At 44.0% G+C, this 22,429-nt stretch overlaps 1 protein-coding gene across 2 annotated transcripts in view; it reads left to right on the forward strand.

Moving 5' to 3' along the window:
- ELMO1 (engulfment and cell motility 1) overlaps window positions 1-22,429 on the forward strand; it is a 1,412,865-nt gene that overhangs the window by 644,402 nt on the left and 746,034 nt on the right. For both annotated transcript variants that reach the window (XM_078688215.1, XM_078688216.1), the window contains one exon: window positions 12,036-12,140. In XM_078688215.1, coding sequence (XP_078544341.1) covers window positions 12,036-12,140 — 105 coding nt within the window. The remainder of the gene's footprint in view (window positions 1-12,035; window positions 12,141-22,429) is intronic.

Below are 22,429 nucleotides of genomic sequence, written 5' to 3' on the forward strand. Positions count from 1 at the left end.
TGCTCAATAGGTGGAGCTATATGACCTCCGCACTGGGTGAGGAGACCCAAGAAGAAGCACTGGGGTATTACTTACTGAGCTGTCCAGTACCTGAAGTGGCACATCACCAAAGCTGCCAGATGGCACCTCAGAACAGCTCCAGAGGTCTCCAGAAATTGAAGGGTTCCTTTGGAGACCAAAAAGGTCACTGTATCCAGAGCTCCACCCTCAATGTCAACCACTTCCATAAATAGTACAATTCTACCGCCTTCCTGAAACCACCACCACCACCACCACCACCTTTTGATACCGCCAAAAATCAAAATACTGGCAATAGATGGGTTGTTTGGATAGAGATATTTGAAGATTTCATTGATGCACTGGAAGAGACTGATTATAAAAAAGATGATCAAATACCTCAAAAACCTTGCTGGTGATGGTGTAAAAGAAGTCATAAGGAGGATGCCACGAACTGACAAAGAAATTATATACCTTCATATGAAAAAGAAACTTTGAATCTCAAGTTCAATCCAATGCCCAATGTCAATTAATCAATCAGAGGTTTGTAGACCGCAAACTACTCACCGGGAACGGGTCTCTAGGCACTAAGGGAGGGGAACAGGGTGGGGATGGGCTGCCGATCCTGGAGGTTCACTGGGTTCTATCTAAGAGCCAGGTCTTGCGGTCCTTCAGGAATTCAGGGAGCGATGCAGTCTGTCAGAGGTGGTGAGGAAGGGAGTTCCATGCCTTAACCGCGAGGAAAGAGAAGGAGCGTCCTCCTGTTCTGCTTTTCTTGATCCAAGGTACTGTTGCGAGGGAGAGCTGGGCCAAGCGGAGTGAACGCTGAGGGGCGAGGAACGCGAGGCGGTGGTTCAGGTTGGCAGGCCTGGTGTTGTGGAGGGCCTTGTATGTGAGAAGCTTGAAGGTGATTCTCTTCTCGACGGGGAGCCAGTGTAGGGTCCGTAGGTGTTGGCTGATGTGACTGTGGTGCGTTAGGTTGAGGACTAGTCTGGCGGTGGCGTTCTGGAGTTTGTGGGTGAGCTTCTTGTTGATCCCGGCGTAGAGTGCGTTGTCTTAGTCCAATCTGCTACTGATGAGGGCATGTGTGACTGTTTTCCTGTGTTTGGGGAGATCCACTTGAAGGTCTTTCGGAGGAGGCAGATAAATGAGAGTTCCACAAGACAAAGTAAAAATTATTTGGCCATATCTTTTCTGATAAGGGTATGACACCTGATCCTGCTGAAGTTCCAGCGCTATCAAATGCTGATCCCCCCACAAGATGTTTCAATGGTGCATTAATTTCTTGGCATGCCCAGCTACTGTTCCAAATATATAATCAATCAGGAGATTTGTAGAGCGCACTACTTACCCCTGAGGGTCTCGAGGCGCATGGGGGGGGGTGCTGCTACTGCCAGGTCTTAAGTAGCTTCCTGAAGGTCAGTAGGTCTTGGGTTTGCCGTAGGAGTATTGGGAGGGTGTTCCAGGTCTTGGCGGCGAGGTAGAACGATCTGCCGTCGGAGGTCGCTCTTCGTATGTGGGGGAAAGTGGCAAGGGCGTGGTCGGCGAGCGGAGCTGGCGGTTCGGGGAGTAGAAGGTGAGTCATCTGTTGAGGTATGCTGGTCCGGTTTCATGGAGTGCCTTGTGTGCGTGGGTGAGGAGCTTGAAGGTGATCCTCTTGTTGACGGGAATCCTGTGCAAGTCTCAGGTGGGGTGTGGTGAGGCTGTGTCGGGGGATGTTGAGGATTAGGCGGACAGAGGCATTCTGTATGCGTTGCAGTCGTTTCAGCAGTTTGGCCGGGGCTCCAGCGTAGAGGGCGTTTCCGTAGTCCAGCCTGCTGCTGACAAGGGCCTGGGTGACCGTTCTTCTTGTGTCGGTGGAGAGCCACCTGTAGATCTTGCGGATCATGCAGAGGGTGTTGAAGCAGGAGTATGAGACAGCGTTGACTTGCTTGGTCATGGAGAGCATTGAGTCGAGGATGAATTCCAGGTTGCGTGCATGGTCGGTGGGTGTTGATGCTGCTCCCAGGGCGATCGGCCACCAGGAGTCGTCCCAGGCTGAGGGGTTGGAGCAGAGGATGAGGACCTCTGTCTTGTCTGAGTTCAGCTTCAGACAACTGATTTTCATCCATTCGGCGACTGCTTTCATTCCTTAGTGGATGTTGGTTTTGGCGGTGAGGGGGTCCTTGGTGAGGGAGAGAATCAACTGTGTGTCATCGGCTTAGGAGATGATGTTGAGGTCATGCAGTCTGGCGAAGTGGGCGAGTGGGGCCATATAGATGTTGAACAGTGTCAGGCTGAGGGATGATCCTTGGGGCACGCCGCGGCTGATCTTGGAGGCTGCGGAACGGAAAGGGGGAGGCGGACACTCTGGGTTCTGCCGGAGGAAGGAGGTGGTCCATTCCAGCGCCTTGTCTCTGATCCCTGCGTTGTGGAGGCGTGTGCGTAGGGTGCGGTGGCAGACCTTGTCGAAGGCGGCTGATAGGTCCAGGAGGATGAGGGTCGCGGTTTTGCCATTGTCCGACAGGGCCCTGATGTCATCAGTGGCGGCAATGAGGCAGTTTTGGTGCTGTGGTTGATGCAGAATCCGGACTGTGATGGGTCTAGGATGTTGTTCTCCTTTTGGTAGCGGGTCAGCTGTTTGTTGACTGTTTTCTCGATGACTTTGCCACTGTAAGTGCTCTATTGAGAGAGTTGACGAAAAAGAACGTTTCATTTCATTGGTCACATGAATGTGAGAAAAGTTTTAAGAAAGTCAAACAAGCCATTGAGAATGCTACTGAAATGGCATATTGCACCCGAAGCTTCATACAGAGGTTGTTGTCGACGCTAGTCCTTCGGGTTAGGCTCCATCCTTGCACAGTACAGCAGACAACTAAATTCTCTAAGGTATATTGCGGCATATGCAAGTAGGATTTTGTCTCAAACAGAATGCCGCTGTTCTCAACCTGAGAAAGAAAGTTTAGCCGTGGTATGGGCTTGTGAACATTTCCATTAATTCCTGTATGGGAAGCCTTTATCGCTTATATAACTGATCACTAAGCTTAACAATATTTATCAATCCAAAGGCCAAGATGTCTCCTTGTATTGAATAATGTGGATTACCACTACAAGAATACAATTATAACATTGTGCATCACCCATGGAAGAATCAGAACCCTGCTGACTACTTTTTCAGAGTGCCTATACATGGTCATGGTACTCCATCCAAGACGGCTGAAGCCTCTATCAATTACTTTGTAAAATCAAACACACCAGCTGCCTTTTCATTAACCCAGATTATCACTGCCACAAGCCATGACCGTCCGTAACATGCTAAAGTTGAAAGATATATTCACCCATAAGTCATGGAACCAACACCCTCGACCTCTCACCAATGATGGTGAATATCAAAATACAAAAACGTGAAAGACAAACTGTCCATAACTCACAAAGGATTTATATTGCAAAGGTCAAGAATCCTGATTCCGGAGAGTCTGAGGTATGAAATAATTTAAGTGGCCCACGAAGGTCATCGTCGAATCATTGCCACAAAATGAGCTCTCCAACAAGGACTGGTTTGTGTATCTTAATGAGCGAGTTGAGAAGGAATTAAAGGTCTGACAACCGTGCAACTGCTTTTCTACTAAAGTTACTCAACACACCTTAAACATGAAACTCCTGAAACATACATGGGCGAGAGTAGCCTTTGACTTTTTCTGTTCACTTGATAATGGGCATCACCTGATGGTGATTGTGGATGAATACTCTGATTTCCTTGAATTGAGGATCTCTCATTTACCACTCAAGACCGAGTCTTTGAGAGACTAGATGGCACCTGTGTGACACCGGGTGCTCCAGCCACCATGAAGTCTGACAATGGCCCGCCATTTAACAGCAGTGATCTCAAAGATTTCTTAGTGCATTTGAATATAAAGCATCAGAAGAGCACTGCTCTATGGCCACAGACTAACTGACTTGTTGACTGCTTTATGGATACGCTAAAGAAAGTAGTGCAGTGTGCTACTCTTGAAAAGCTTGATTTAAAACCTATGTTAAATTCTACCTTAAAAGCTCATCGTTGAACACCTCACTCGACCACAGGTGAAAGTCCTGTGACATTGATGTTCGGGAGAGCAGTGACAACCAAGATACCTCAGTGGACCAGAGAGATAAAAATGAGAACGCAACTCACGAGAAGGACTTCTTTTGGAAACAAAAGATTAAAGTGTATGCTGACAAAAGACAACATGTAGAGAATATAGTCTTTAGAAGAGGAGATTGTTCATCAGCTCTACATGTTGAAGGACCAACTGGGTTTGACGCACCAGTGACTGCTGTTGCCTCCCCACCATCAATACAGATCCTGGACTTTGATGGTGACAGTTTCCAGCTACAAGATCGGGTCGAACAATGAAAGCATCAAAGAAATTGATTGAAGAGATTTAATTGTGTATATACATAACTGCTTCATTTAACAGAGGGGGAGATGTAGTGTCTTGCAAATTAGCAATGACAGAACCCTTTTGGCTCGTCTGGCGGTTCATATAATCGGTGGCAACATTAGTAAGTAAGTCTACTTGTCACATATATATGTTACATATTCATTTGAGTCATATGGATTTCAGCCAACGTAAACTTAGCACAGGTCCACACTTGCATCAAAAAAGCACGCAAATGCACAGAATTACTATTACAACATATCTAAAACACGTTTGTGCACCTGTCACCAGCCTTCTATTGCTTCATGCTTTACAAACCTACTAGGCTCCTCAGGCCCTCTCACCAACATCAGCTTACAATTGAGGGACCTCAAAAGCTTTGCCGTTGGAGTTGAGGTTTCTCTTTGCTGATGAGCCACTTTTGGAATAGTCATCATCTCTCTTTGAAATTGCATGATGTTCACTTGTCACTTGGACACAGTTTTGTGCTGTGTCTCGGGCGTTTGCGGCCTTTGACATTCCAGGCGTGCATACAAGATTCGCCAAGCAGATGGTGTGGCACTGTAAGGTTCGGTAAAGGTGATGGCATACATGTGTGCTGGGATAGGAGTCTGTTCCCAGTACACCTCTAGACTGAGGAGAGAATGAGTGCTTCAGAGAAGTATCAACTTAATATCGTTCAGTGAGAAATAGAATCTCCCAAAAGCTGGCCTTGGGTGGGCTTGTGTACATATACTTTCCACACAAACCTAGCAGTGGGTGGAAATACAAATATATAAATGTTCAAAAAATGTAATAATTTGTAGCTGGTCATTCGAGCAACTAAATCTTTATGAATTCATTTTGTTGAATTGAATAGCCTTAGACATAACAGGAACCTCGAATCTTTCCCATAGTAGATTTAAAAGTTACCTTGATATTGAATGAATTAATCAAATGGATTAAACGTAATTTATACAGTACTACAGCCAGCTTGAAAGGTATCCGGGTGCAGGAGGTAATGACAAGGAGGTCAGCTGCCCTGTAAAGTGAGGTAGGAGTATATATTGTAAATAACCTGCTTTTGAGATGCTGGCTAAAGGATAGATTATATTTTAGTGACTGAATGTACAGAGGAAGTGAGTTCCACATTTTTCTTGCAGAAAATGCTGTGCTGTAACTTCTAGGGCCAGATATACAAAATCGCAGGTTTGCGATTTCCTAATAGCAGATTTTTGCGATTCGCTATTAGGAAACTGGAAACTGCAATATATTACAGTGTGTTTAACACGGTTTGCGATTTCCAAATGGGTCGCAAGGGACGCGCCTCATCAATATTGATGAGGGAGGTCGCAATTAGCGACTAATTGGGAATGGCCTGCACCACAGGGATGATGCTTTTTAATTAAACCAGGTTTATTTTGTAATGCATCCCATATTCCTTAAAGGAAAATGAGATGCACTTCAAAAATTTAAATAAAGCTACCTTTTCATTTTTAAGAGCTGTCAGTGGTCCATGGGACCACTGCCTGCTCTTAGAAAATGTTAGCGCCCACATGTACAAAGGGCAAGGAGTCCCTTGGGATCCTTTCCTGTTTGCGAGCAGGTTACTACCTCCTTCATGGAGTCGATTAAATATGAAAGTTTTGTGACCTGATTCGTTCGCAAAATATTCATGCATGCTCCTGCAACTTACTATTAGAAAGGGACGCCCCTGAAATGCCCCTTCTTAATACTGACTTGCAAATCCTATTTTGCAAGTTGGTAGTAGGTTACTGATTTGCAAAATAGGATTAGTACATTGTAAAAGCTAATTAGCGGTCGCAAACAGCCCGATTCTCTGTTTGCAACTGCTAAAACAGGTTGTGCATCTGGCCTCTAGTCTTTTAAATTTTCAAGTTGACCAGCTTTAAGCAGAGTCAGCCAAATGTTTCTGGAAGGAACCTACCTTTTGAACTTAACTTAAAGAACTACCAGGATGGTTCTATGAATCACCCTGTGACAGATGCGTAGGCATTGGATGGCCTTCCACTTGTAGAAAGGTAGCTACTCAAAATTGGTAAGATGATCTGTTCTGTGGTCTCCACAGGAGAGGTAAATGTATAATCAAGTATCCTTCTTGTTGATGGTCTGAAGTTGGACTACAGGTGTCCAGTCAAGGAGTGTTGGACCATCTCAATATTAAGTCCTCTGTTTTTACAGTGTTTAGTCTGAGAGAGTTGGAGTCTATCCATTCAGCTGAAGACATTAGAACTCTAGAATGGTGTACTGGACTTAGTCCAACACTCCGAATAACTAGTTGTGTTTTGTCAGCTTAACCGCGGCACTGAATCCCAAATAACATGATGCGCTACACAAGAGAGGTGGTATTTATGTTGGGTAGAGCTGGTATAAGGGAGGATCACTGTGGGACTCTTCATGAAAAATTAGAATAAAGGAATAATGCTAGTAATCATTTTCATAACATGCATTTAATGTGACTGGTAACTAATGTACTATATCAGAACTATGGCATGCATGTGGGTTTCATTTAGTGGAGAAGTGTGGCTCACTGGTTAGAGGAGGCAGACCTGGAAGCAGAGGTCAGCCCGGGACCAGGGTTCAATTCCCGGCTCGGCGGGGTCTTGAGTCCTAAAATGTCCATGGACTCGACAATTCTCGCTCCGGTGCCTACTCGATTCACGGGTTCACACTCTGCGACTCTGGGCAATAGCTTGCTTAATCTCCACAACGGCCCCTCGCGGCGGGATGCCTGGCTTTCACCTTGCGGATACCCTGCCGGGGTTATCTCACAGGGGAATACCAGGGCGGGTTCCCTAAGCAAGCGCTTAGAAACCGCTTGGTGATTTGCGCTATATAAATTCCTGTACATTTACATTTATACATGAACCCAGAATGAGAACAGAGTTAGCTTTACGGGTCGGAATCGTTCTCCATCTGACATAGGGTGTGCTGCATGTCTGGTGTTCTGTACCCCATCAACCATGACTAAGCTCTGTATCTTAGTGATTACAGTTTTACACATATGCTTAATCACAATTTCTTAGTCCTAGTCATGATGAGGAGGTTTCTGTCAGGGTCCTTAGGCAGTTTATCATTTAATAAATGTATTGTTTTTTACTTTGAGTGTTTCAGACACACGAATATCGCCCTTTATGAAACCTCACAGCATGCATAAAGTCAGAACAGTGATTTACCTAGAAATAGGAGAGGTGTGGTGCAGCGGCCAGGGCAGCTGACTTTGGAGCACAGGGTTCATGGTTTGATCCCCGGTTCCGGCGGCAGCTCAGCCCAGCACCATGTGACTCTGGGCAATAGCTCACTTAATTTGCACAACGGCCCCCAGCGCCTTGAGACCCGTAAGGGTGAGTAGTTCGCGCTTTACAAATACGGATTTACATATTTACATATATAGCCCATTATAAACATGGGGTCTTTCAGTGAAGGCCAGTTAATGGGTACACCAAAGGTATCAAGAGATGATAAAGCCTTGAGAATGTAGTTGTCTAAAGTAAGCGTTTTAGAGCGCACTGATCTTTGGCATATGACCGTTGGACTGGTATAGAGTTTGGATAGCTGGTCACTGGGAAGATGGGATTACCCACATGCCAGGGTGAAAATGTGTATTTTCAAAGATATTCTGACTTAGAAGTAGTACTGTTCGAGTCTGTGGGGTTAGGTAATGAGTTTCCGAGGCAGGTGCCTTGATGAAGAAGGGTGTGTCAGCCAAAGCTTTCATGCCTGAATCGAAGTGGTAACAGCAATCTTTTATTAGCAGACCTGAGACTCAGTGGTAGTTGACAGGAAATAGATGGACTGGTAATATGGTTCAGAAGTTATATATGTATTGCCTTGTAAACAAGATAGAGGGTTTTGAGCTTTGTCGTTCCCTGCAGAAGAAGCCAACGGAGAGATTTGAGAGCAGGGGTGACATCCCCATTGCATTTGAGACTGTGTACGGTGCAAGCATCATACTTTTGTACTTATTGAAGTTTAAGGGAAGTGATTGGGAGAACAGCGTAGAACCCATTACATTAATCCAAGTGGGACATGTCCACTGTGTGGATCAGTGCACTTTTCTGTGACCAAAGTAGGAAAGGCAAAAATCATCTTCAGTTGACAAAGGTGGAAGAATGCATGTTTGCAAACTGTGTCTGCAGGGAGACTGAGAAGTCCCTATCGAAGATCACGCCAAGGTGGTGTGCTTGATTTATTGGTTGAGGGGGTGAAGCCCAAGTCTTCAAAACAAGCTATAAAGACAGATGGGCAACCCACACAATTAGTAATATTTTATTTTTTGCTCATTAAGGCACGCTTAGTTATTCAGCATACACTGGTGAGTACGAGAGAGACTATAAGATATCTTGAGAAAGATAGCTTGAGAAGGTAATCAGGGTTGTCCTCATTTTTTTAGATAGAGCGGAGTATCACCTACCTACGTGCAAAACGTATGGGGATCATAGATATGTGCTTCGGGATCCATATATTCATTAAATAAGATGAGAATCAAAGAAGAACCTTGAGGCACACCACAGTAAATGTAGAGTTTTCTTCAAAGGAAAGGACTCACTTTTACTTCATGCATATGGTTATGAAGGCATCGCGCCGGGACACTCATGAGTATCCGAGCGCACTATAAGTGGATATAACATAACAGGAAGGAGGAAACCTATACCAGAGCTGTTCCCCCCCATATACCAGCTAAGGGTGCAGTCTTTCAGTGAGCACCATTGTGATTAGTGGTGTATCAGTGTACAAAAGGTGGGCTTTGGTCCAAGGAGTCCTGCATTCTCCCCCACTGAAAATTATGATATACATTGCTGTATACATGGATATTGATACATTGATATTGCTGTATATATTGATATACATGTTATGCTCAGCCTTGGTTCCTATTACAATGAATGAGTTCCTCATTTAGATGCCAGTAGTGTGTTAACCAGTGGCATAATGCAAAATGATGCCCAGTCCAAACCTAGAGTGTGGTGAGGAGACCCAAAAGTTCCACTTATTCTGATGGCTTCATCCGTAGGCTACGGCTTTGAACTGTGTGGGCAACCCTCCCCTGTGCTATAAGGGCTAATGTTGTAGCCAAGTACCAAGCTTATGTCGGTGTCTATCGCTGTGGTCTCACCTCCCTGGCTCCAGTCATTCCGCCTTCCTTTCGTGAGCCTATGCTATTTTTTCTTTCTCCCTGGAAGTGCAGACAGAAAGAGAAATGTTTTCAAAATTTGTATAATCTACCTGTAGTTTGCATAATTTGCTGGCAAAACTTCAAAATCTGCACCCAAACTGTGTCTTTTTCCCGGACAAAAACATGTCACTGACATGAATAGTCCATTTTTATTGCATTTAAATGTTACCAATGTGAAGGGAAAAAATGTTGGAAAAAATCTACTTTTACCTGTTTCTGCAAAATTTAAGTATGCAAATATAATGTAAGCGTGCCTTTGCACTTCAGATGGGCCCATTTAAGATATAGGGCATCTTGCGAATACCTGTGCTGCAGACCCCAGACCTGCATCGTTACTGACCTGTCTCAGCGGGATGGGAGGAACTGACACGAACATGCTGTGATGGGACAACCTGGCTGAAACCATGCAGGGCAATTGAAATGCACCATTTAGTAGTGTTAATAGGCCACCACTGGGACCTAAAAGGCGTGAGCAATTATGCAAAAACACTAGAAATGGTGTTAAACTTGCTTTTTTTACATTTTCTCTTTGTTTGGCCGATGTAGGGTAGAATAGTATCACAAGGTGCTTAGACAAATGTTGGCATACACTAAACTGGGAAAAGAGCATTCAGGAAAATAGACATGAGAAAGCCCCACGTTGGCCCATGTCTGATGTGGTTACAGTATCTCTTGTTTTTTTCTTTGTGTTTTAAGTCTTCACGAAAACTACTGACTTGTTCTGTATAGAGAGGGAAATATTGTATTGACATGTTAAAAAACAGACCTTCCCTAAACACTTTTCCTGCTAACAATCCATTTTAGAGCAAATGCTTAACACCTTAGTACTAAGCTCACGCTAGACACATATTTGAAGTGTTAAAACCATTTATCTACGTGATTTTATTTTTAAGTGTCCTATTTAGTTCAACAAAACGTTTTCTCATACCCTCCTTCCTTCCGAAAGCTTGCTCTGATCTTTTTATCTGCTTTCTGCATCTATCCTAAGACATAAAGTTCTCCTTCTTTGTGCATTATATCAGTTCTTCATTTGCTGGTTTCCTATCAATCAGTCAGGGAATTGTGAGCGCGCTACTCGCCCGTGAGGGTCTCAAGGCGCTGGGGGAGAGTGGGAGGGGGGGGGGTGGATGTCAGCAGTGCTGTTCAGCCGAAGAGCCAGGTCTTGAGTCTTCCTGAAGGTGTTCAGGGAGGGGGCGCAACTGATGTTGATCGATCGCTCGTTCCAGGTCTCGGCCGCGATGTAGGAGAAGGATCTCCCCCCTGCTTTGGCTCTGTGGATGCATGGGGTTTTGGTGAGGATGAGATTGGTGGATCGGAGGTTCGTTTTGGGTACGTGGAGGGCGATTCTGTGGTTGAGGTATTGGGGTCCTGTGTTGTGTAGGCATTTGTAGGCGTGGGTGAGTATCTTGAAAGTGACTCTCTTATCGATGGGGAGCTAGTGGCGCTTTCGTAGGTATTGGCTGATGTGCTTGTGTTGAGGGATGTCAAGGACGAGGTTGGCGGCGGTGTTCTGTTTCCGACACCTAGCATGGACATGCTCCTCTATAAATAAATATTGCCATAAAAAACTAGCGGTCGATGGGGAAATGGCTGGACACCCCCTAGAGCCCGGCTCTCAAATAACCCTGTTGGTCTATGTAAAGCGCTTGTCTTGGGGTGTGCGATGTCCAACAGCATTATTGTTCTCGTTGGCCAAACGCAGTGGGGGAGGAGGTGCAAGACATTGCGACCTGCAACGACCCCATCGAAACATAGTTACCAGTAACTTCTAGGCAAAGGATAGATGGGGCCCTTACACAGAGAGACTACCTTCTCAGACAACGCTCAAACACGCAGGGGGCTGACCCTGAGGAAAATGGGACCATTGAGGTGATGGATGAGGGGGAGGCTTAATAGTCATCCCAATGAATGATTGGATTTATCTCATACCTTGATGTCCAATAGATGAGGATAATGGTGTGTTTATGTATGTACTGCCTTGATATCGGGGACAATATTATAGTAGGGGCCTTGAGCTTGTATTGACTGATTGGTGACTGTATAACCACTAACAAAATGGATGATAGTTTGTACGGACTGCCGGTATGAGAGCGCGGTGTTTGCGCAGTCTATTTCTTTGCACGCCGTCACTCACCAGCATCTTAGGATTGCACTAGCTGCGTGTGTCCTAGTACGCTTAGGAAAGGTAAGAGGGGTCAAATTCTACATGATACTTAGAACACAACACAATCTGCTATGTACTACGGGTGAGAGATGGGTTGACCGCACTGTTCATGGCAGCGGGAAGTGATGCATAATGGGAGTAGTGTAATTTAAGGACCAGTTGGATGAAGACCCAGGCCAATGCAAAGAGGACAATGATTATGTACAGAGAATTTCCCATAGTGATGCAGAGAGTTTTCATTAGTGATGTAGAGAGTATATATTAAATTACATTTACTGTAATATTCTGTTTCTTTCCACAGAACCATGTAAACCCAGCTATGGACTTCACCCAGACACCCCCGGGAATGCTTGCGCTCGATAACATGCTGTATTTTGCCAAGAACCACCAGGATTCCTATATAAGAGTAAGTTTGTGACGCATTGTTACATTTTCTGTCGTAAAGAATGATGCTCATTTGAAAAGAGGCGTCACCCTGTGATCAGGACAGTGTCCCATTTTGTGCTGAGACAGGAATGGGATGATAGGTTAAAAATCCCAGTGATGGTAATGTGCTTCAGATTTCTGAACGTTTATTGTAGTTTTTCCTCCATTTCTGCCAGTTTCCGATGAAGGTTGGTTGGTTGATTGATTTCATATGCTGTTGGTATTTATAAGATCAGCAGCTGCTCTCGTTTGATTGAATTATCCTTTCCCAAATGGGTTAATTCCACAAACCAATATTTCGGTCCAAGCTCATCCTGAACATTTTCGCCTGTAGGGCTTCTTTTTTCCCCAGAAGGGAGTCTCCATCCAACCCCCCCCCCCTTTCCGCCCCCCCCCCCCCGACTAGGGACTCTCTTCATAGTCAAGAGAAAGAAGAATAACTAACCGAGTTCGTCTTCACCAATAACATGTTAAAATGTGAGAAAGACAGAAGAAAAATTTCGCCTTAGCTGTTTGTCTATCTGCCATGCTTTTGGAATTAAAGAACGTGTAATAATAAATAAACGGCCTTTCATTCAGCCACCTTCGGCGATTGATCTGCTGGGTTTTCATTTCCACTTTGCTGCTGCCCGCAGGAGAGCATACAAAGAATGGAAAATGGAAGCCTTCTTCAGAAATTCGCTTTGCTAGCAGTGACAGTCCCATTTGGCATCAGCCCACAAGACAGGATTATAGAGTGCCAGTGATGTCGAGTGACAGCATTTGTCCTATTTATATTTTCTTCATTGATGGGACAAGAAATGTCCCCTATATGGCTCTGGAGAGCGTGTACCCCTGCCCTGTGTTTCCCATAGCAAGTTTCTAATGGCTTCAGGATTCTTTGGCCTCAGCACACACAACAAACATGCATGCGGCGTGAGGCCCACTGTGCCAGTGAAAAAGACTCAGATCTGGCCTTGGTGGCCTGGGGGAGCACATCATATGTACCCTTCCTCAACTCCAGGTGGCTGCAGTCAGCTCAATGGGTGGGGGAGAACCTAGTGTGTTGGCAGAAACAAATTATAGGTACTGGAAAGTCCTTATTACCTTTCCCCTACCACGAGAGTTGCCTATTGACCTCTCCGATTCTAACTGTCCTGTCCACCTCGGTCCTGTGCACCATCCATGTGGGACACTGGTGGTGCATGTATGATTACTTTTACTTCTTGTGCAGGTGAATGTGCATGGAGTGTGTGTTCTGTGCATGGCTGTGGCAACCAAGGCAACATCTGCATCCGGCTAGAGAGAGTTGCCGTATTTGTCAGTTCCCTCTCCTAAAAACCCAGCTTCTGCAGTGTCTTGGTGCAAGAAACCAGTACCCAGTTGATCCTCTCAAACTCATGACCAGAAACATGGTGACGACCCGTGTGGGCTCTTCCCTTGTTAGGATGACATACTTGAGCTCTGACCTGTGGAAGATACCTCTAGGGAAGATTTAAATAATCGCATCGAGCAGGTCATGTCTGGGTTCATGAAGCTCCTCCTCTTCAGTTTTAAGACCTGTGCCTGTGCCTAGTGGCACCATCGGATGTCGCCACAGAAGCCATCATGGATGTCACTGAGTCAGTGTCTACTTTTTGAGCTGGTGTTTGGACCTTCACTGCAGTAAGATCAGCAGACCACCTCCACGGCTGTACGTACCGGAGAACCACCACCCCACTGCTAAGTGAAGCTATTGTACACAATCAGGTTGTTGATGCAACTAGAACTTTTGTCAGGGGTGTGGTAGCTACAGTGGTGTCTCCAAAACGGTGACACTTCTAATAATTCTCCATTTTGCACATGCCACACCTGGGTTCGTGTCACCCCCCTACCATCGCACTATTTTATCCGTGCCTATTAGCGCTTCTTTTTTATACACCCCTTCCATTTCCTGCATATCAAGAATGTCTTCAATCAAACTTATTTGAAATTATCAATTATTATGCAGAATTCAATGGTGAGCGCTCAATTTACTAAATCTTCATGTATACGATTATTTTCTTTTTGTGCCCCTTCGCTAAAGCATTTGGGCACCTCGAGCCCTCCTTCAGAGAAACACAATCATTTTCCTGGAACCCAAAAAAAATGACTTAAAATGTTTTCATTATATATGGTACAAACATAATGTTATTTACAACTCCCGCAGCTTTATGCATTTCATTAAAACCCACGTTCAGTTAACACAATGCATAATTCATGGAAAACTGGTATGGAATTTTAAATAAGTGTTCACTTGGCTTAATATTATTATTAATTTAAGAACTTTCACAAACATTAACGGATTTTAAACAAGAAATAGACTAGCTCAAGAAAGCTCATAGATAAATCAGAAGAAACAAATTGGAATACAATTATAGAAGACATCAAGGAACAACTGAACTCCTTTACCTAAGGAAGAAATGAGCATAAAATAAAGAAGTTTAAGAGAGTACATACTATAAACTCTGAGAAGTGTACAATTGGGCAGAAGTGTATGTAAAAAGGAGACAAAACAAGAATCCACAGAACAAACGTCAACTTTAGAAGATGAACAAAATTCTTTCAGCACTGGTACAGTGGATAACTCGAACATCAGCAAAGACAACTAGAAACCCGGACATCGGTGGATACATCTTTATTTGCATTCAATTCCTGCAAGACCAGAAAGGTAAACTCTCCAACAGAAAAAAGGAACAGAGTGTTAAAGAACCAGATCAAACCTTGGTGAGTAACATCTCTGACAGACCACCCACGGAAACGAACATTTTTTAGAAAGATATTTCCTATGTGCCGACTAATGCTGAAGATGAATTGGAAGTGGATGTAGCAGTCTAGAATTTCAAAAAGACTTTAAGAATTCCATGAGGACCTGAAGACTGAAACACTGTTTTGGAAAAGCATTCGTGCACTCTCAGTCTAACATGTCTATCTTGAGTGGGTGGCTCAGAAATGTCCCTGGCACTGACGTATTGACATATTTCCGGAAATAAGAGGTGCTGCAAGTAAGGGGCACGGGAAAGAGACTTGTGTATGGGGCAGAGGTTAGCTGAGTCAAAAGTGGGGGGTTTTATGTAAAAGAGTAATTAATAGAACCTACCCATCATGCCTGCATTCTAGAACGCAAGTTGAGGGGATTTGAAAGTGAGTATAGCAGAAGTTTTTTTGTTCACCTCGGTCTTCAATGTGCTGACCTGTCCTAAATAGCTGTGCAGCATAATCATATTTCCATTTTTTAGAATCATAATGTCTTTGTGATAAAAACCCTATTGGCTATTGATTATTCCCCACGCTTACTTATCCTCACCCAGGTTTCTTATACTTTTCGAAACCTTTACTTTTGTCTATACGTAGGTGGCATGTGAAGATACCCCTTTCTCCTTAGCTCTCTTGAAAGTAATAGGAATCAATATCTTTGTGCCCCAACCTGTCTTTGTAGGTAATCTACGCTGGTTGGAAGATGAGGCAATCTACGCTTATAGGAAAGTTTGTTCACGCTGCCAACAGAGCAAAGATAGATTTCTTTATTTACAACCTCATAAAGGCTTCCAAACCATAACCTTGTATTCCTAACACATATTTCTGAGATTATATAAACTAGTTTAAATTCCCGGTCTCCTAAAACCCATATGCATATAATTTCCTGTCTCCTAAAACCTAGACGCGGCCACCAGTTAAACCTATTGTAAATAGTCAACTGTAATGTCCTCCTAGGATGGCACAGTGACCAGTGTCAAGTAGTGCTGTAAGATTGTGTGAAGTTCCAGGATAGACAATGTCACAGTGTAGTCATAATGTCTTCTCTGTTAGCCGGAGTGTCAGACCTGTCGTATCCTGTGCACAGTGCATGGGTGTAGTGTTAGGATAGGCAATGTCCGTCTTCAGTATCCGTGTTGAGATTTGTAGTGTCAGAATGAGCAATGCCGAGGAAGGAAGAGTAGTGCGTGCCCCTTTGAAAAGGAATTTGTCAGTTATCCAATCCCCAAGGCCAACAGTTCTTTAGTTATGCATCTTTATGTGAGGGTCTTTGTACTGTAGGTACCTCTGCCTGTGCAGTTCACCCAATGCCATATCTTAACTCCAAGGAGTTATACACACAGATGATTTTTCTTCAGTCAATACGGCATAAGGAGTTCTTGTGTCCTCTGATTCCCAGAACTCTTCATGTTACCTCCTCTGCTTTTTGGCCTCCGCTGAGGACCTAGGCCAAGTGTTTTGCCTAAACCCTGATATGTCCTGTTAACTTCTATGGAGACGCGTACACTGGCTATTTGCTGCCTGCAGAGTGAAAATTCAAGCAAGGCCAGCCTAATTTTTAGATCACTGAAGAATTATATTTATTTGAAAGTGCTTCTTCATCAATTGGTGAGTTTGTGTGTGGATGAATGCGACAATGATTCAGAGTTTATAAATCCATGGTTGAGTGGGTCTGTGAACGGAAGAATAGTTGACTTAATGGACCCATCACACAAAGCAAATAAATCAATGCACTGTCATTAAAAAAAGCAAGACCTATTGGCTTTGACAATGTTTGTTTTGGATTTTTATGAAAAATACTAACAATAGTAAATTCTGAGAAGTCTTGTAGACCCTCACTGTAGAGTAGAGAGGTATTCCACTAACAGTAGATGGGGTAGAGTCGCAAAATGTATTGATTACCTATTGAAAACTCGCCAAATAGTCAGCTACAAACAAACCACCATTTGCTCAGTTGCTCACCTAAGCTGTGTCTCCATTAGCTCCGTCACAGACTCCCAAACCTTTTGAAAATGCATGGCCATCTCTAGGCATTGAGGACAAAGACCACCACCCCCTACTTGAGGGAGTGTGTGCAGCCTCACATCTGTGCCCAAACACATCTGCAGCTGCTGGCCTGGTGCTGTCTCCTCATGGGTTAGCAATTCACTTACACAGACTCAGACACTGTGCTGGCTGGAGCGCAAATTATGAGTATAAGGTAAGTCTAAAGAAAGAATAGAGAAGTGTCACCGTAGGCAGAGGCTCAATTCTGTGTGTGCCGCTTACACACATGCTATATACTAACACTAGTGAAATGCCTGTACCTCTAGCCACACCAGCTAGTAGAGGTGGGGGTTAGGAGCAGGTGCTGCAGTTGGTTACAGCTGTATCTATGTGGCACCATCAGTACTTCCACCCTCACTCGGTTTGTGGATAGACGAGTTCCTTCTCGGCGTGGTAGATGGACTGGACGGGTTCTGAGGGTACGAGGGGAGTGTTACAGAAAACAAATTACGTGCAGAAGAAGAACGTGTGGGTGTGCAGAACATGTACCTCACCCATGGCACCAGGTGCCTAATTTCAATCACTCAATCAAAGATTTTTATAGCGTGCTAATCACCCCGAGGAGTATCCAGGCGCTAGCGTGATGTGAGTCTATTCCAACAACCAGGTCTTGAGTCCGCTCTGAACTTTGGGGGGATGCCGAATTCCTCTGATAGAGTGAGAACAATACAAGAGTCCAGCCAACAGGAGTGCCATTTCGGCGAGGTCTTCTAGGCAGCAGATCTAGAGAAGTAGGTGCGCCATCCACTGAATATACTTCTCAAGGTGGGCACAATCTAGACGTTATTATTTTCTGTCTGTTGCTACCCTTAGGAGAACTTTGGTAATAAATATGTTTCTACCTTTTCCCCTGAATTGTCAGTTCAGTTCTTAAACTTTATTCGATTGTTCATAAAAACATCATAAAAGTATACAGAATTAAAAAGGCACTTATGAATTAGTACAAAAGCAGGGGAATACAGTACATTAAAATTGCAGAGCTCATAATAAGTAGGTACATGGTCTTACAGCAGGAGATTAAATTATTACGAAAAACAACGAGATCCCTGGCTTTACGTGATCACTGTCACCAATAACTGAGAGTTTTCCTAGTGGACCAGATATATTTTCAGGCAAACAGTAATATATGTTTATCAAATATTGGACTATTTAGGCAAAATATAAACAGTTAGACCCACAGAATTATTTCTACACAGACGAAATTATCAATCAAACAATTTTTTGATCATATAAAAAAATTTCAAATTTTATTGTTCCACTCCCAAAATGGGTTACAATCTAACATTTAAAAAACCATCATGTAATTTATGCATCAAAATTAATGTGTAAAACAGTAGTCAAAGTTAAAACAGTAGGACTACTGTTTTAACTTTAACTTTGACTACTGTTTTACACATTAATTTTGATGCATAAATTACATGATGATAAACATATATTACTGTTTGCCTGAAAATATATCTGGTCCACTAGGAAAACTCTCAGTTATTGGTGACAGTGATCACGTAAAGCCAGGGATCTCGTTGTTTTTCGATTACTGCACCCCCTTCCCTGCTACAGATCACAGGGGTACCTCCCATTTTTTGGATATGATTAAATTATTACAACATTAAAAATCCAAACTTTTTCTAAACGATACTGATTTTAGAATAAAGGTTGCGGTAAAAAAAACAGATATCCGGGGTAGCAAGTGCAAATAAAAATCTCATGGCATTAACGGTTGTGGACACAGAGTATCTCTTAAACAGTGGTTTGAGGTAGAGAATACGCAAGGGTTTATACAAAGGGCATATTAGCATAAAGTGCAACGTGCATTGTTTAGTAAATCCGTCAGACGGACAGGGGGTGTCAGAATAATTTTTCATCCTCGGGAATGCCACCATGTTATGCACAATACCTAATCTCAGCCTTGTGAGTACATACTGATGAGTCTGTCTAGTAATAACTTTTAGGTACATAGGAATACCAATCCCTTCTTCCTTGTTTGAGAAATAGAAAGCATGGGTTGAGTAATAGCTACAATGTTCTTTACGCCTATTAAATTTATGCCTCAAAAAGACTCCTTTAACCTCCTGCCTCGGTATGACAGTGGCACACTCGGGGTCTCCGTGGACATCCAGATCGAAAAGTTCCTTAAAAGATGAAACAACATATTTTAGCCACGGGATCTGGTAGGCATTATCCAGGCGTAAACAGTCTTGAATTATTCCCCTGGTAAAGCCAGTTTCATCCTTTGACCAAATAGACCTCCAGGCCATTAGGGGTCTCAATCCGATTAGGTCGGATATATAATCCAGCCCTAGTTCACTATGGGTCAGTTCAGTAGATGCCGAAGATGGAAGACAGAGGAGTCTCTTAAGAAATATATTTTCAACTATTTGCAAGTCCCTTTGGGACCTGTGTCCCCAAACCCCTGAGCCATAAAGGGCAATAGAAGCACACCTGTGCCGATAAACATTCAGCATGTCTGGTATGCGGCGGCTTCCCTGTTTAGCAGCAAAACGAAATACACCTAGGGAAGCCTTTCCCATCCTAGCTTTAACATTGTGTTGTTCTGGGGTCCAGGACCCACCGTTATTAAAAGTAATGCCCAGATAGCAAAAATTGTTCACAACCTCGATTCGGTTTACCTTAAAATGAAAAGATTTAAGTTGGTTCACCTTTTTCACGCAAGCCATGATGAAGGTTTTAGAGTTGTTCATTTTTAATTTCTTCCCCTGTATAAAATCATAAAAATAGTTCATAAGTTTTTGCAGGCCTATGGGGGTTCTTGAGAGTAAGACGGTATCGTCTGCATAGAGCAGCACCGGGATAGGTTGTCCCTCGACTTGTGGGGACGCAGCTTGCACGTTTTTCAATTCGAGCTCCAGGGAGTTTATAAAGAGGGAAAAAAGCAGCGGGTCAAAACACAACCCTGTCTAATGCCAGATTTAACCCTGATCTTCCTTGTGCATTCCCCCTCCTGGCCATAGCGAATCTGGGCAGATAGGTTGTTATAGAGTCTTGCCAGAAAATGAATTATCGCTGCCGGGGCTTCCATTTCGAGTAGGGTTGACCATAACAAAGCATGGTCAACCAGATCGAAGGCACTAGAGAGGTCCGCAAAACAAAGGAACAAGGAACCTTTTTGGTTTTAGTGTATTTCCCAATTAGGAGATCTAGATTGATACACTGCTCAATAGTGCCAAGGCCCTTTCTGAAACCGTATTGGGAGGCTGCAAGGATATTATTAGTTTCAGCCCATTCCTCTAGACGTAACAGCAGAACCCTGCTCATGATTTTTAACGAGGAGTCCAGGAGGGAGATAGGGCGGTAGTTCTTGGCCTCTCCTCTATCTCCCTTCTTGTAAATTGGCAGGATTACAGATTCGCTCCAGGTAGAGGGGGTAGTAGCGTTGGCAGCAGCGTTAAACACCTGGGTCAATAGGGGGCTCCACAGGGCCAGATCGGTTTTATATAGATCGACCGGTACCCCATCAGGTCCTGGGGCTTTCCCCCCCTTGCTGTTCCGGATTGCCGAGTCAACTTCTTGAAGGGTAATCCCCAATGGTTGATTGTGTCTGATGGAATTAACACAGGAACTATCCTGGACCTCGCGGATAGGGTCAAAAATTCCCGTAAAATATTGGACCCAACTGTCCTCACTAACCTGTGCGGTTAAAACTGGGAAATCCTCCTTCTGGAGGAATGAGCTGTTAACAGTGCTCCAGAATAACTTGCAATCCCGTAGTGCTGCCACCTTAGTCAGGTCCTCCCAGGCTTGTTCTCTTAGTTCCTGTTTCCTACGCTTCAACTCCTGTTTATATGTAGCCCTCAAGAGTATTACGGCATCCCTATCTCTCGGGTGGTTGGATAGTGCCCTCTTAAGATCTTGTAACGCAGATGTGCAGGCTCTATCTAACCACCCTAGCGTGGCCCGCTTGGTTATGCCCTTGTTGAAGGTGAGGGACTTCATAATTATATTACCACGTTCCTCAAAATCAACTATAATGCAGCTTGGGGCGGCATCAGCTTTATTACGGATTAAGACTTCAGAACCTGCTCCCACGATTTTCCTTAGTAATTTATCAGAATTATTTCCACACCATTTAATCCGGATGCCATTTTGCCTACATGGAATAATCTCGTCAGCAATCCTACCGTTAAAACGGATCATAGGACCCCAAATGAGGATTGACATAGTAATGGCATTGTGGTCACTAATTCCAAAATCCACAATAATCGGGACCGTGCAGAGGGGGATCGTGTATGCCGATATCAACAGATAGTTTATAACGGATGCTGAGTTCCTCCCAGTAAAAGTAGGAACAATATTCCCCTCAATATCCAAAGCTGGTTGATGAATGACCAAATCATGTTTTAACAGGAGGGCATTAAGGGAGTCACCATAGGGGGTATGGGTAAAATGAGCCCGGTTCTCCCCGTTGTCCCCATCGTACCCACATACATTAGTATATGAGTAGGGACAAGATCTAATATTAAAATCCCCCCCCCAAATAATGTCATATGGTTTATGGGTGTCGCTACAAATTTTTTTTATAGCTGATTCGAGTTAGTCTACAACAAGCGTACTCGTGGGGTCAAATGTATTATTATAATGATTAATCAGCAAAGTGTCCCGGCCCCCTTTATATTCTAACCTAAGTATTTGTGAGTGTGAACCTACAATGGAGTGGGATCTCACACATACTGGGAAATGCACAGACAGTAAAATCAACAGCCCACCTTTTGCCCTACCCATGGAAGATTCTTGCGCTGGGCAATTATATGAAACAAAGCCATCGTAATGAATATCAGTCGTGGACCAGGTTTCCTGTAAGCAGAGGATGTCAAACCCGGAGATGGATTCCCTCCAGCCCAGGGCTGACAACCTCTGCCGCCAACCGGCAATGTTCCAGCTAGCCAGTTTAAAACCTGGGTGACTAGATACTGGTACCGGCTCTGCCAGCTCATGATAAGATGAAGGAACCAGAGTAGTTAACGACTCATCAGACATACCCAAGGCATATGGTGGATGGTGAATATCCGCTATATTAGCTTGGAGAGGGGGTACCATGGGCAACCTTTTGGGAGTTAACAAGCATTCATCTGGGCGTATTGCCTTAACCCCATCTTCCCCGTTCAATAAACCATTTGCCCTCTCAGGCGGGGAAGACCTTAGATCACAAGTTGGGAGTAGTCAATCAACTCCCTCTAGACCATCCAGACAGCGATACCGATTACTATCAAAAAAGGGATTATACTGGGGGGTATACTGGGGCAGCATAACCGGTCCAGTATCATACCTTCTTTGTCTACCCCTCCGTTCAACCCTTGTCCAATCAGATCTTCCTCTGCCATAGGTTACAGGGTTAGGTGGAAAGAAGAAGGACACCGGGAGGGTCTGAATGGTTGAATCAAGTGACCTATTAAAACCCGCACAGATGTAGGATACGGTTCTAAGGTCTCTGAAACTAACCATAATGCAATCCCC

Source organism: Lissotriton helveticus, chromosome 4_1, assembly GCF_964261635.1.
Source record: "Lissotriton helveticus chromosome 4_1, aLisHel1.1, whole genome shotgun sequence".
Classification (NCBI taxonomy): domain Eukaryota; kingdom Metazoa; phylum Chordata; class Amphibia; order Caudata; family Salamandridae; genus Lissotriton; species Lissotriton helveticus.